Source organism: Trichoplax adhaerens, genomic scaffold (genome assembly GCF_000150275.1).
Source record: "Trichoplax adhaerens TRIADscaffold_2 genomic scaffold, whole genome shotgun sequence".
Taxonomy (NCBI): Eukaryota; Metazoa; Placozoa; class Uniplacotomia; order Trichoplacea; family Trichoplacidae; genus Trichoplax; species Trichoplax adhaerens.
In genome coordinates, this window is record NW_002060944.1 from 2,943,411 (window position 1) to 2,959,795 (window position 16,385).

General features: G+C 30.4%; 2 protein-coding genes across 2 annotated transcripts; one reads left to right on the forward strand and one right to left on the reverse strand.

The window, feature by feature from the left end:
* Positions 1-1,912: 1,912 nt before the first annotated feature.
* TRIADDRAFT_53207 (uncharacterized protein) lies at positions 1,913-6,730 on the forward strand (the record flags this gene model as incomplete). The annotated part of the gene is made up of 12 exons (XM_002109275.1): positions 1,913-1,995; positions 3,325-3,449; positions 3,947-3,999; positions 4,135-4,201; positions 4,410-4,520; positions 5,170-5,312; positions 5,493-5,535; positions 5,815-5,930; positions 6,092-6,180; positions 6,316-6,363; positions 6,468-6,514; positions 6,663-6,730. 12 exons carry the CDS (start codon positions 1,913-1,915, stop codon positions 6,728-6,730), a joined length of 993 nt encoding a protein of 330 aa, XP_002109311.1.
* Positions 6,731-7,596: 866 nt separating this feature from the next.
* TRIADDRAFT_53208 (uncharacterized protein) lies at positions 7,597-15,177 on the reverse strand (the record flags this gene model as incomplete). The annotated part of the gene is made up of 18 exons (XM_002109837.1): positions 7,597-7,625; positions 8,731-8,822; positions 8,973-9,034; positions 9,167-9,322; positions 9,479-9,615; positions 9,830-9,876; positions 10,100-10,197; positions 10,769-10,828; positions 10,940-11,053; positions 11,171-11,212; positions 11,345-11,465; positions 11,944-11,990; positions 12,160-12,288; positions 13,386-13,432; positions 13,583-13,683; positions 14,026-14,089; positions 14,410-14,491; positions 14,935-15,177. The coding sequence occupies 18 exons, from the start codon at positions 15,175-15,177 to the stop codon at positions 7,597-7,599; spliced, it is 1,671 nt and encodes a 556-aa protein (XP_002109873.1).
* Between the last annotated feature and the right edge of the window lie 1,208 nt (positions 15,178-16,385).

Consider the following 16,385-nt stretch of genomic DNA (forward strand, 5'->3'; position numbering starts at 1 on the left):
ATTCTTTACTAGCAAGGCGTTAGTTTTATATTAAACTATCCATGATACATCACTAATAATACATAGAGTGATGAAAAGCCAAATAAACAAAATCAGTAGACAAGATCTAGTTCAACAGAATTTGTAACCATTAAGCATATATATATTGTCACAGATAAACCAAAATCTCTATCCTAAAATCTTATCAATGGCCTCATTGATTGATTATAAAGAGCCGTACTCTTTATCATTAGGATTATAATATGAAAATAACGTAAGGGCTATGTCATTTTGTGCTGCTATTTTCCATATCCATAAGGAAACAATTTCAGCTTTAGGCTGAATACAAGATGACTAATATGTATAACATTTCATTCAATCTATACGATTAAAAAGCCATTTTTATCACCGTTTTATCCTTTTACCTGCTGTTACGTATGGACATTTACTTGCCTAGCTGTAGACTAAGAGCTTTAGTTCTGAAGTTTAGTTATTGTTAATCTTCAGATTCAAAAAAGCTATCCGCACCTCATGATTAATTTCCATTAATCATATTGTGATTGATATCCATGCAGTTTATTAACTGTTTTAAGTACCGATGCAAAAGTAGAAAATATAAATTTTTTACTTTTAATTTTTCTTTAATAAATAATTTTCCCATGGAGATTAACAACTAACTAATATCCTATGAATAGATTTTGTATTCTGGTGATGATTGATAGAAAATTAACAACTCATCATAATACTAAATCGGAGAATAGAAAATGGGATTATAATTATTCTACATTAGGTAGTAAAATATACCACACAATATATCGGGTTAAGAAAGTATCGAATAATATACCTCTACTAAATACGAATACGGCAATTTATAGAAATCATTTTGGAACGATGTGAAATCATTCTAAAGCAGCTATACCATATAATTTTAATGTGTATGTGCCATCACTGACAAATACATGTAATATACATTACATAAAATCTATAGGTATATTAGTTTTATACTGTATTTATGGAGTACATCTGCCTTGTCTCGCGGATTATCGTTACTGGTAGGGGAAAATAGCCTATTTCTATTACTAGTGACGCTATATAATACTTGCAAATTTATAAGAAATAATGGAAAAAAGATCGGAATTAAACAAAATTAAAATACTTCGTCAAGATTTATTAATTTAATATACGATTACAATATAATAAAAGAAAAAGCTCTCTATCTTTCATTTGCGCTCATTCACCTCAATATTACGGTAGTTCAATAAATATACTCGTATATAAACAATAAAGTAGTATTTCCAATCTGTATGCTGTCACGAATTTCTCTACTCAGATAGTTTAAATAAATAACAAATGGATTTTAGTAACATTGATCAACAAACTCTATTCGATACAGTACAACTAAATGACCTATATAAGTATAGTGGCAACACTAATTCTTTTTATTTTTTATAGATGTCATCAAATAGATTTTTATACCTTAATAAATATTAATATAATTAATATGGGAAGAAAATATAGTAATACTTTATTGAATAATTATATCGTCGATTTCTTCTTAGTTAATAGTCTTGAACTAACGTCGCTATGGAGCAGATCTTAATATACTGCAATAGATTAAATCGCAAAAAATTTATAATGAATACCAATTAGCAGTATATTTTTTTCTTTGTACGTGAAACTGAAATTTATTGACTATCTCGATTGTTAAGATGATTTGCGATGTAACTACGTAATATTATTCACGACCAACTGTAATTACCCTAAAAATCTTTCGTCACTATTATCATAGGACGTCCATGTTATTGCTAGAACTCTTCCGTTGTTAGTAACATATTGTCTAAGCAGTTTAGAAGCAAACTGTTCTACTAATATTGCAACAATCATAACTCAACTTTATCTTTTCTGATTCACGTTTCAGTTGATACCTGTTCCAATGGACGATTTCTTACTCCCACCATGTTCCGATGTCTCACAAGATATTTACGTTATTGGAGCTCAAGAATGTTGTGTTAATAGGTATGCTGAATTATGATTTATTTTTAGATTGTGACTTAGTATTTCTCTTGCTATTATCTCGGTAGTATAAAAATAACTGGAGACATCGTTTTGGTGTATCATACAATCAAATGATATCCATTCCCAGTAAATTATGGGGAATGTAAAGTTATGTTCGGGTATTTGCTATCATATATCACGATACGCATCATTACATACTCAAATGATTTGACAGGAAACAATTCTTGCTTGAAGATCAGTCCAATATAATAAAATGATAATTTGTAGCAATTGCTTTATTTATATCTAAAAGCCATGGCCGACCTTTAAGAACATCTCGTCGATATCGTTATGTCATATTTTTCCTTTTAAATGATAATATCGACTTTGGCATAACTAATACTTCAAGTATATCCACTATTTCACTGCCTTCCTTAGTGATTATTTAATCATCATTAGAACAAATACTCTATTATTTGAACAATTAAGAGGCGCTTCCACTATATTTTCCAGAATTTAATCCTAGACCGATTTTTCATCGCGGAACTAATGTAGTTTATGAAGATTTTAATACAATCTAATGTGCACCGGTAATGACTTGAGTGCTATAAATAATCAAAGATCTTTTATTAAGCCGGGAATTTGTCAAATTTTCTGTGATATAATTTATTTAAGCCTGATATTAAGAACAAGATAAGATATATGCTAGTTATAAAGTTTGCTAATTAAGAGTTCTGCCGCTTTTATCATAGCAGGACTATCAGAATAATGTCAAATACTGTACATACGATTTCAGATGAAGTGAAGTTTTGACCTAAATCTTTAAGTAATTAATAGCAGCGAGGAAAAAATTATTTCTCAATACAACGTTGGTTTTTTTTTCAATATTATATTATGACTATACTGTAGTTAGTTAATAAGAAGAAAAAGGAAAAAATTACGGCAGGAAATCATCTGCCACCTACGTATTTTTTCTATTTTCCTCAAATTTTTATTTTTCAAATCTGTTATCGTGTTTAGAATGATACGTATAGTGTTGCTAAGCAGTAGAAAATCTATGTATTAGAAAATAATGATATCCTTCCGGTAATTTTTACTCTCTATCAATAAATATATAATCAATTTTGAATTTTATGGAGACCGGCGATGTATAATTTCTTAAAAGCTGCCCTAGACGAAAGTCTCCTGTAGGCACACTCGATATTTACTTTAGTAATTTATATCAACTTATTACTATAAGTACAATTTAGGGAAAGAGAAACCGATATGAATATGATAGGAAATGTTCAATGTCTAAATAATGAACCAATTTTATTAATTCTGATTTCTTTCACTGATCTATTTTTACAGACGAGAATGGGAAATAAAGTTACAACAAACATTAGGGCCATCTTATGTTTTGAAACATTCCGCTATCTATGGTGTTCTGTATATGGCTATCTTTATTCGCCGTGATTTAATATGGTTCTGCTCTGGTAAAGTTACTATCATTTTATGTTATCGCGATGTAATATATACTATAATTACGGTCAAAAAATCGCGAATCTGTTTTCGTTATATTTGTGCTAGCTAGATGCTTTGCCAATTCTCAATTTTTAAACCTGATAGTGACTTCATTCTGTAATTTTCTTCTCTTTGATTTGTGTTAAGATTAATCATTTGTTATCTTATCAAAGTAATGTGATCCATTTTTGGCCATTGCAAATTTAAATGAGACTGTCAGGCATATATTACAGAAGCCATAGTGTTTTAGCCTAGATTAAAAATAACCTTAGATTCCATCCCATAGCTGTATTCATTTACTCCGTATGATAAATACCACTTAACTAAAATGCAGACTAAAATGTTATGAAATATTTGCACATCTGCAAAAATTGGATATACAATTATTACGCTAGTAATTAAAAGTCATCTTAATCTCCTACCCTAAATGAAAGTTTCAAACTGATCTATTTCCTCCAACTTGCAACAGACATTATTGAAGGCAGAGTATCAACAAGGCCTGGATCTATGATTAGAACGAAGGTAAAATTTTAACTCGATTCTTTAAAGTCGATCATTCATAAACATTTATCAATTTCGCTGCTTGTAAGGATGATTATCCAGATAAATTTTAGTTGATAATTCAAATTAATAGACATATAAAAATTCATTTTTCAGGGAGCACTGGCATTGGCTTTCGATTTATTTGATACCTCATTATTATTTATTACGTCACATTTAGCAGGTAAAACAGATTTAATTAATTTTTCAATTTAATCTCAACGAGTTTTACCATTTTAATTCAATGGATTAGCTGAGATCTTGTACGCCTAAATACGGATGGATAAAATATATATATACTTATTAACGATCAATATCGATCGAACACAAAATTCAATGACTAAACGTGTCTTAATTTTCTTTCCTATCTCAAATACTTGGCTAACCGACAGCTCATAATCATAAAGTTCGCGATAGAGTTAACGATTACGATAAAATCTGCAGACTATTAAATATGAAAAGTAACTTTACCGAATTTGTTCCAGACAAGGAAAGTCAAAATGGTAAGAAATCAAAAATTATTCGATTACTTTAACCCACCATGCCTTGCATTTCCTAGTTTCAGCAATAAGTAGCAATTAATAGAGAAGTTATTCAAATAGTAATTAGGAGGTAGATATAGTGCTCATTACCAAGATATATATTTCGTATCTGCTTTAATTTAACATATGTAGAAGTATGAATCGATAGTTTCGCCTCTAACGATTTTACTTTGAAAGTAGTCCTATAATTAATATTCCAATATGCTACGCACTACCATTCCTAGTTTTCCTATATTCAATAATTAACCATATTTATGCGGAAAAAGTCTTAGACGCTAAATAGGAAAAGATTATAATTAACTACCGTTAGAGATTTCGTTAAATACAGTAATACAAATCAGGAAAATGTTAGTCAAGTCGCTTTTATAGGTTTAATTAAAATATGTAGCAGATTTCGTTATACATGTATATGTTCATATATCATTCAGAATGGACATTTTGCAATTATGTGGTTAGCTGCTGATTGCTTGGCGGTCAAAAGCGAATTAGTAATTCTCTATCAAGTATTTTTTCTAAAGGCAGTTGATTAACTATACAATTGTTTCATAGATAGTTAGGCTAGAGTTTATTCTTTTCTCTAATAAATTATGAAATTCACATACCGTTTTAGAAAATATCGGAGGAATTGGTAGTGCTGAACAATTTGACCATGTTTTCTGGTTTGGAGATTTAAATTTTCGACTTGATGCATCACGCAGCACAATAGACAATATGTTATCAGCCTTAAAAGATCAAGAAGACCCACATTATGAGGTTTGCAAAATTAGGATATTTTGCTTTTAACAAGCGTACTTTACTTATAGAAGTAACACTACCGTTAACATTCTGCTTCATTGCAAGACTGTGCCACTATCATACATATTGCTTTCCTTTAAATCACTAAATAAAACCAAATGAAACAATATATTAGCTAATCCAAAACATTTAAATTAGGATATGTTAAAACTGGATCAGTTAGGACAATTAATGAAAGCAGGTAAGCTATAAATCTAAATTATTTCTAAGTCTATCGTTTGATTAAGATTGATTTACAATTTGTAATCAAGGTTATTAGTTTAAAACTAGCTTAAAATTTCTTACGAAGAGTATATATTAGTCACAATAACTATGCATTTTTACGCTTCCATAGCAGCATGTGATCATATGTTAACCTGATTCCTCTTCATGCTTAATGTATAATATACTGTAAATATGACTATAGCCGATCTTTATCACTTTCTAATACTTCTTCTAAATTATTGGCTATGGTAAACAGAAGAAATCTTTTGTGGCTATCAAGAAATGGATATCAACTTTCCTCCGACGTATAAGTATGATCTTAATTCTGAACGTTATGATACATCAAGTAAATCTAGAGTTCCATCATGGACCGTAAGTCTATTTAACAATCGTGAGAATTTTAAATTATTATCGTTTCATGATCTGCTCATTCCATTTGAAGACTGAAAAGGCACTGCTATATGTAAAAAGATTAATATTTGGCTTACTAATGTTACTTATATATCTATAAATATTAACTCTTACATCACTAGGATCGCATCTTATTTAAATCGAAAGAAGAGGAAGCATTGAAGATATTACATTATAATCACTGCAATGAAATTAAAATTTCTGATCACAGGTAATCTTATTGTATAATCTCATTTGAATATTTAATTTTAGAAGTAGATATACCATGTTAGTAACTACTCAAATAATAATAAAATGTGATAATATTTACTAATATTAAGTTATCACGATATAATCGTCCATCTAGGCCGGTATATGGATTATTTGTTGCAAAGTTGTCGACAAATAGCAATAAGTAAGCAATTTTTGATATCCTCTTAACATATAATTCAAAGTAATAGAAATAAATTAAAAATCTCTATTTCCGTTCTCATTCATTTTAATTTTATTAACTATTAGAAGAACAATCTGCTCCGGCAATTTCAATCAGAATATTTATCTTGAAGGTAATTAATGATAAAAGCTATCAGGAACAACAATTGTTACTGTAAAAATAATGAAGCGATAAATATAAAAATTTACAAACTCAGTCATAAATGTGTACCTACAATTTAAAACGAATTGACTCTTTACTGCCCCTTTCTACCATTCTAGGCAACAAAAGGAGGAGATCTAATCTACCTGAAGGTCGACAGCAAAGTGCAATATGCAGTATTTTATAATATAAGTTGGTATACAAATTGATAGGAAAGAATATCTTAATATTAAAATTTAAGATCGAAAATATACTAATTGAAGTTTTTAAAAATTAATTTCTTTATTCCGTTTCATAAATATTATCGATCATACTGGTAAAGTAAAATGTAGCGATTAATTTTATACGGTATCTCGTATTTCCGTGAGCTGTGCTTGTGTTGTACCTGTAAACTTCAGAAATATTTTCCGATATTGGAAAGTTTGCTAGTTCACATATTATCAAGACGTTATAATGTATCTCTGAACCCAGAAATGATGCGAAATATTTTTTAATATGGCAGATGCACTAACTCGTACAGTGTTTATTCTATCTTGTATATATTCCTTGTATATATACAAAGAATTGAGAGTTATCTTTCTTATAAAATAATCCGGATAAATATCCCCATAATTGTTAGTAATATTCCATTCATTATTATAGTGAAGTGCTATAAACCTAGTATTTTCATACTATATCGAAATGAAGAGAATGGAAATATAATTTCTAGCAGAAAGAGTATAAAATTTCTGTTTTAGAATTTTTAAAATGCTACTTGTTTAAATTATAAATACTTCCGTCAATGGGATGAATTATCGAATGATTTTTAGTTTCTCTTATATAAATATTTAATATAGAAATAATTTATTACAAAAATGTAAAGTATAGGTATAGCAGCTCTAGCTTGATTAATTTACGAGATAAAAAAACTACTACAACTTACTACTACTATGTGATCGCATGTGATCAAACAATGTTAAAATTTTCTTTTCGCTTAGTCTTTATTTGATCACACCAATCTTATGGATCGAATACAACGAACTTTCCTAAAATCATATTGCTATTTAATAGTTTTTATCTCCACAAGAAAAATGCTTTACTTCCTGTATTCGGAATCAAAGAAAATGTATATTGTAAAATTATAGAATTGCTACTTTGTATGATGGTAAAAAGATATGCATAACCATTCTGATAAATGCTTCGATGAAAATATAACTTGATCGCAATGAATGATGTATATTATTCTTTACACACGCTATCTTCAGAAATTGTTAACGATTTGTCTTCCTGCACTATCAATTCAATTTACCAGAACAAACCGGAAAAATTTTCGAAATTACTAATTTTTCTTGTAATTGCTATTTATAGCCGTTTCTATGAACATTATAAATTGACAAAGATGGTAATCATGCTGCAATTAATGTGTAAGACTAGCGAATGTATTGCTAACTGCCTTTAAAATTTGAGGTCAAAATATTTCTGCCTTTAATTTAACAATACGCAATAAAATGATTTCTTCGATGTAGCATTATAAGAGTATTAATCCATGCCCCAAATTTATATATCAACGTATAATCTTAAATATTTAATTAGTGATGTAAGCCAGATCGGTAATTATTCTTGCAATTAAGCTATTAGCAATAACTGAGAGGTGCTTAACATGTGCAGGTTAATAATTTTAAAAGATTCGACAAGTTCATTTTAACGTAGAATTTGATATTCTGCTTCAAAAGGCATTTCTATATCCAGTTAACTTAACAGTTATCGATAGACAAAAACTATAGGCAAAAGTACACTCTATAACTTACATTGCTAGCATATTAATAAGCAGGGTATATCGCATAGAATTATGATAAGCTAGAATATTTCATAATTATCAAATAGAGTAATTACGAATTATAATTAACTAACAATCTAAAAGAATATTAATGCTACGATCTTATTACGAATTAGTAAAACTCAAACTTAAAAAGATCTACAAAGAGTAGCTTTATCACGGTATGTTTATCATACTGAAATGTAAAACTATGACTTCTTCGCAATGCCAGGATTCTAAATTTTTTCTAATGTTAAGAACATAATCTGTAGAGTCTATCCAAAATCATCCTACGTCAGGCATTACAAAACCATGATTGTTGGTTGTTCTTTTACTTTAGAACTATTATGATCTTGCATTTTTTCCTCTAATAAGGTCTGCCACTTTCTCACCAATCATCATACAAGCCGCGTTAGTATTGCCGGAAACAATGCAGGGCATAATGGATGCGTCTGCTACACGGATCCCATCTAAACCGTGGATTCTAATTTTAAAAATAATAAAATTAATGCAATCAATGCAATTTTCATATTCTAAAATGCTGTGTGCAGTATTATTTTAAGATCATTTTACATAATAATATTGCCAGTGCAACTAAAATTATAGGTGATACATATACGATACACGTATATACCTTAGATCTGAATCAACCACAGTTGTAGGATCGTCAACAGCACCCATCTTACACGTACCAACCTAATAGTATATTAATACGTTTAAGAGAGTAAAGGAAGCTATTTTTTTAATTAAGTATACAGCGGCAGGGCTATTTACGCTTAATAGATTAAGTTGTAGAATTTTGCCTTATATCATGGAAAGCTAACGTACCGGGTGAAAGCAGTCCATGCCATATACTCTTATAACATCTTTCCAGTATTCAATGCTGTTATACTCATGTGATGAATCAATTTTATAACGCAAAACTTCTTTAATATACGAACAAAGTGGCTCTGTCTCCAACAGCTTAATGGCATATTGCACTATCTAAAGATCAAATAGGAAGAAGTTAAGATCTATATATAAGGGATATTTGTTTTCATAGTATCGTTTGCGATTAGACAAATTAAATAATTATATCGTGATTCATAAAGTAAACATTTGCCATATAATTGACTATAAATTTCTTTAGCATTTAATAACCTTAGCCATGGCTGTTAAGTCATCAGGGTCATCATAATATTTAGGATCAATATCAGGATACTCTGCTGGATCAGTACTTCTCAGTTTTACCGTTCCTCTACTTTTAGGATGTAGCAGTACGGGTACTAGAGTGAATCCTAAGTCGAATATTGTATTTTTAGTGATTGGCATATTACACATCTAAGTAATAGGAAACTTACAATACCTGCAATTAAACATCAGTACGTGTATTTATATATTTAAATACCTATATTATATATACATATCTATAAAACAAATACGTCGCGCGGAAATGTTCCAATGAGGCTAGCTACCATTTCAATTTACTTATTTGTGATTATTATTTCTTACCTTCTTGATCTTGAGCCATAGAATTGCCTATGAATAACGGGAAATGCCTAAGACAATATGAATATGATTATATTTTAGGACATTTAATGCGTTTCTTTCAATCATTTTAAAAATAAAAACTATTGCCAATGCCAAAATAATTTAAGTCCTAAAGGCTCTGCAAAGATGTTAATTAGTGTTCTCAGTATTCTCTTCATTGAACACTTTAATAACTAGCGCTATTTTCAATCTTCATCGTTGTGTCAGAATAAAAACTTTGAGCAATCTTACTTTTCTTTATTATAGCCTAAGTTTTCGTAGTAAAATTTATCGCTCAGTACACCATAGCCAAACAAATGGATCTGAGTATCGGGCCATGGTAGTGCATCCTAAAATAACAAAGCAGTTTAACTATAAATGCTATCAGCATGTAACAGCTATTCGGCTAAAATTTATTTTTAAAGCGCCTCTAGATATATAGATGGAATACAGATGTTATTACTTAATATCAGTATCTTGAGAAACTATACTCGACATCTGTTTAATTGTAAATGATGATTAAATAATATTTATAACTTAATTAATTAATTGTAGCAAAGTCTTTGCTATGACCTTTGCATGCGTAGAATCCTAATAGAAGTCGCTTACAGTAAAAATATAATTAGGGAGAGTGAAGAAGAAATGATCCCACATTTAAGTTAGCTATAAATTTACATTTTATGACACTATAGTTAAAATTAGGGAAACTAACAAAAAAATGGATTTGGAAATAAGTTAAAAGAAGTTCGCAATATACAAAATTCCTAAATACTATTTATAAATGGATATAACTGATAAAAGAATTTGTTACGGTGATATTTAGTACATTTATTGTAGCATTTCATTTCGATTTCATGCTTATTCTATCATTGTATGATATAATATGGTTAGAATATAACTTAAGACGTAGCATTTCCTTACACTGTCATCAACAGCATTAACAAATCCGCTAGCAAGGTATCCGCTTGAAGCTATTACACCCTGTAAAAAATCAATTCGTAATTATGTATTATTTTATATTCTAGAACTGTAAGATTGCATCCAAAATTGGGTTATTCTAATCCGATAGACGATTATATTACGACTTCTGACCTTGCCTTTAAAAAGGTATTTCAGAATAGATGACAGTTTAGTAGCAGACTTTAAATTTAAAGTAGAGTTTTGCAAGTCTTTGGTTAAAGAACTAATGGAGATTGCGTTGTGATCCTGAAATATAGATATGTAAAGTACAGAATTAAACGATTATCATCATAATGGCAGTAGGCTACTTTTCAACATCATATAAACCTATCTTCCGTGTCATTAACTATAACAAAATCATACCTGCATATTCCTTCCAACCGGTAAATTAGCAACCACCGGAATCTATAATATAGCATTTTAAATTTCAAATTTTACTATAATTAGGAGTACATATACTTCTATAGTGAGATTCTCTATTTATAAGTATTTGAATAGATTAGTATTGCTATTTGAGGGTAAAGATTTAAATTCTACCTCTAGTTTTTCTAAATCCTCCTTAGGTCCTACTCCTGATAGTAGAAGGATTTGTGGTGAGCCAATAACACCTCCACATACTATTACCTCGCTATTGCATGATATTGTTATAATTTTGTCGCTATTTTAAAAAAATAATTATTTCACGTATTGAAAAACAGATTGAATAAAAGAAGTATCTTCTATAAGGTAATTTAGTTCGTTGAAAATAACAATATTAGTAAAATAGAAACGGATAGGTTACAATGTATCTCTATGGGAACACGTTACTTCGTACTGTAGTAACATAATCTGTAGCGATGCATAGTAATCTGTTGGTCCTTATTAGCAATTATTGTTCAAGTACTACTGCAGAGGCATATAATCAACATAGGATAAAGCTAAAAGTCCCAGGATAATCATTTTGTAGCACGTACTAAACACGAACTAATAACAAGTTATGCGATTAGTTTTATCTTATAGTATTACTATAATATGAGGAAATTTTTGATTCTGTATACAGTAAAAGCCGAGATGTAAGTTTACAAAGTATCATACTGTATTTCTGGAAAGACCATGTACATTTCTTTCGTTGTCAACATTGGTAGATTAGTACTTACTTTTTTGAAAATTCAACGCCTACGGCTTTGTTCTCCTTAAACACAACCTATGAGTGGAAGGCAATGGGTAAAATTTTAGCGACATCGATTAATGCCACTGCAGCAAAAAAAGAGCAAATTCAGAGGGGAAAAAAGTATCGTGGTCCACCCCGAAAGATTCAACCATAGTAGCAAATGGAAATTTTCTTGAAAAATAGCATTTCAAGAATGGATTACCTTTCTGACGAGACAATTAACGCCAATAGCCAAATTTCTACGCCTCAGAACCTTAGATGTCAAGTAAGATGCAGCTGTGCTTTGTCGCTGTCCATTTTTAATTACTAATTGGCCTAAATCAAATCCATTCTAAAATGATAGTATTACATGAGAAATTTGCCAGGTAAATAACCTTTCGTTTACATTTATAACGGTTACATTAGAAGAATACAATAATCTGCGATTAAAGGAATATCGATAGTAAATATGCCAATACTGTACTGATACACACTTATGATTTTGCATCGACTCCAAAGCTATAATTTCATAATTTTAATTTACTGACAGCTTACTAAACTCCTCAACTGGATTAAACTTTATTACGACAGATTAAGTACTAGTTTACTACGGTACATTACATTTCAATAATCAAGATATCTCAAGTTTAATATTGCAATGTGCACGACAGCGTAACTTAATTTCATGCATGGAAGTTTGCATGCTCAACAAAGCTTGAATATACAAGAGCTCTATACTTAAATTTATTTGAAGTAGCCCTAGAGCCCTTTAATTAGTTAAACTTTAGAGCCTTCGCAACTATTAGCCATACTCGAATAACTGAACTGCAATATTGCACTACTGCGTTACTGAACAAAAATATGTAAGAAAATACTAGCAATTTAAACATAATCATACACTGTACTAATGACTTATTGTAATGGTCAGCTATAGTTCGTACGAAGAAATTTATCTAATGATCCATTGCCGTTGTGATAAGTAATTTTCTCATGCTATCTCTTTTTTTTGGCAGAGGTAAGTATTTATTGGATAGTTGAATGGCTTAAATAACAAGTCAATCAGACAAAACTACATATCTGCTATAAAAAATACCGTACACTGTCATTTCTACTTCTATTCTATCAAATGCAAGCCTGACAGAAGGATCTCAAGTGCCCTTAACATATTACTTGTTGATATATGCTGTATGGAAATCATAGCATAACTACAGTAGTACTACATCGTAGGATCCAAATATAAAAATGTAATTTTAAGTAATGTCCTACTAAAGTTGTTCAAATTCTAAATAAAGATTTAAGCTGAAAGTATCTTATTCTGTAAGATAAAAATTAATTTTTAGCCCTTGTCAAGCATACTACGTACTAGTCAGAAATGTATTGAATCACTGTCAGCATAACTATAGCACGTACAAGGAGTTCTTATCCGTAACCAAATTACAGTATATTTACCTTGACTCCACTGTTAATATCACATTCTTTATTTCCCAACTTCACGCCTAAAATGAATACGTTAATACGACTCGTAGTTAACGACAGTATATTAGATATGATTATACAACTGTGCTATGATAACAATAATATCTATCCAATCACTCTATTATAACGAATCGTAATACATAATCGAGCATTGTAATTAAAGTAATTACCTGCTTTAACAAAAGCATCAGTTACTGGAGTAGTAAATGATGGGTCAGTCACAGTTACTGGACCTCCTACCCCGTGGGCAGGATCTTTTCGAAATTCTGGCCTAAATAAGGTATATTGTTATCGATTAAAATCCTTTTTAATCAATGACGAAGGCTGTTATCAGACAATTTTTTCTTGTTATCTATGGCATTCAAATGTACAAACGCTATCGTGATATTATTTGCGGTAGCTTTTATGAAAGTAGTTATGAAATAAAAAGTAATACTATGCTGACTAGTTTTACATTGATATTCGAACTAATTAGTTAGTAAGTATTTTCCAGATCAGCCAGTTATTTTATCATGTCATATGAATTATTAGTTTATGATCTTCAATTAATTTTTTCTAACTACATCGTTTCTCATTGCTATTCTTCAATGTATCAAGATGTAATAGTGCTTACCTGATGTTATTTTCGGATTTAATGAAGTATGGCAGTACACTTTCGAAATTCCAGCCTTGCGCACCTAGGCAGGAATGCATTTAAATAGTTAACATTGCCGTCAATAATTGCTAAATTTAGGCCCATGTTTTAAAAGTATCATAATAATACAGATATATCTGCTAAGGGGAAGTCATCTAATACTAGGCCTTACGGTTAAATTTACTATACATAATAAGACGATTATCGCGATTCTAAAAAACTTCAGGGCATATAATTATAATAGTTAATCTGTTACTATTGCAAATGATGTAGTAAACATGGGAATCAATAATGTAATTTCAAGATCTAAGTCTACATTTTCAGTTTAAGTAAGGCTTGTGAGCATATTTTAATTTCATTTACCCATCTCTTGCCAAGTATCATAATCTCCCTTGCACCCACGTATATAGACCATAAAATTAATAGAGCTACATCCTCCAAGCACCTTAGTATAAAACGTTATAATAGAGTTAGTGTACGGCTATCAGTATTTAAACAAGATTTCACACATACGGGTATGCCTGAATACTGTATACATTCTGCGTACTACTGCGATAATAATACTACTTAATCGCAAAAACTACAAAGGATACAAGTTTAAAGATAGAATATGATAATTACTCTTCCTCTTGGAATGGTAGCGACCTGTCCACACGCTAATCGCGAATTCGATTGCTCAACCGACTATAAATTTAATTGACATAATTGAATAAATAAGGTGATAAACTTTATGGTTAATTTCTATCATCAGCTACATCAAAATCATCAACTTATGCTGTTATTATCAATTGTTTTTAAACAATTTGTTTAATACGAGTATCGATACTCAATATGGGAGAAAAAAATTCGAAAGACGGATACTGCAATACTGAATCTAATAAGAAAAACCTTATAGCTCCAATCGAAATTGGGGTCATTATGCAAATCAATTGTTTTTGCAGGAACTTTTAAAGCACTTTTCTTCTCATGGCTAGGACCGGCTTCCAATAATAAAACAGTAGTTTTAAGATCTTCACTCAAGCGATTGGCGATAACGCAACCAGCAGAGCCACCGCCAATGACTATATAGTCATAAGCTGGCAAGAAATTATCGGTGATAGCACTTCGTTTGGTGAAATATGAATAAGACATACTTGTACTTCAAGGGACACTATCACTGTTGAGAAAGAAGACTTTTGATTTTAGATTTTAGTAACTTGAATAGTTGAATAAAAAATCATTTACGATAATCGCTGAATCAATCTATTACGTAAAAATACATCTACTACGGGTTGTATAATCTTTAACTTATAGCTCATTCACGATTTGGTTTGGTGAATTAAACTAGAATTAAATTTTAATTTGTAATACAAGTATGAGTATAACGGAATAAGATAATTTAATTATTATACTAGAACTACTTATCATGACAATATTTACCTACCGGCTAAAGGAACTCTTTAAAATGTTGATATTTCTACGGTTATCTTCAAGCTTTCCTAACAGATAGGATCAAAATTTAGATTTCTACTTAAGTAATCAATCGTGCCTGGTTCCAGAGAAAAATTCTATCCCAGGTTGATTATTTAGTCTGCATATATTATAGACCGGTCCGTTAATGGTTTCAAGCCCAAAATCTTAAACTTTCTCACGGAAAGTCAAATAATTAATCAACAATATTGGTCGTAACACCTACCGAATTTACGATAATATCTCATTATTCAAGTTATTATCATAACAATCGATTGTTTCTTTAGTTGAAGCCTAAGAACTGACGTAAATCCAAGGTAGTTATTGTATTGAAATATGGGCATTAAATGTAAACAGCAGCTATAATTATTCATCTAGAAACTACCTAATCACCCCGATTATAGGTCATCATGATGGTGTCATAATAATCAGTTTAGATTTTTGTGCTGCACCTCACTGGAACGGGCTACGAGCAGAAATAGATGTGCATTGGACGTATCATGGTCGTAAGAGTAGCTTTTTTATTGGGCAACAGCTAGGCCTCAGACACTAAATTTGGGCTAAAATATTTAATAGGGCTTAGTTTTTCTTTAAATGTAGTAGACTGCTATATACTAGACACCTGTAGATATAACTATGTTAAACTGTATCAAGCATTACCGATCTTGCAGCAAGCAAACAACTACCATTCAACTAGAATTGCCTATAATCCCAGTCACGATGTTATGATACTTTTCCACCATTTCACAGTGTGATGTCGGTGGGCAAAGCCAAGGACAATTGAAAACGTAAAGAGTTCTTTACAAAATGATAGAGGCCTCAAGTAGAGCACGATATGGCAGTCTACGTCAAATAGTGTATTGTATTATATAATAGGCGAAAATTACGTA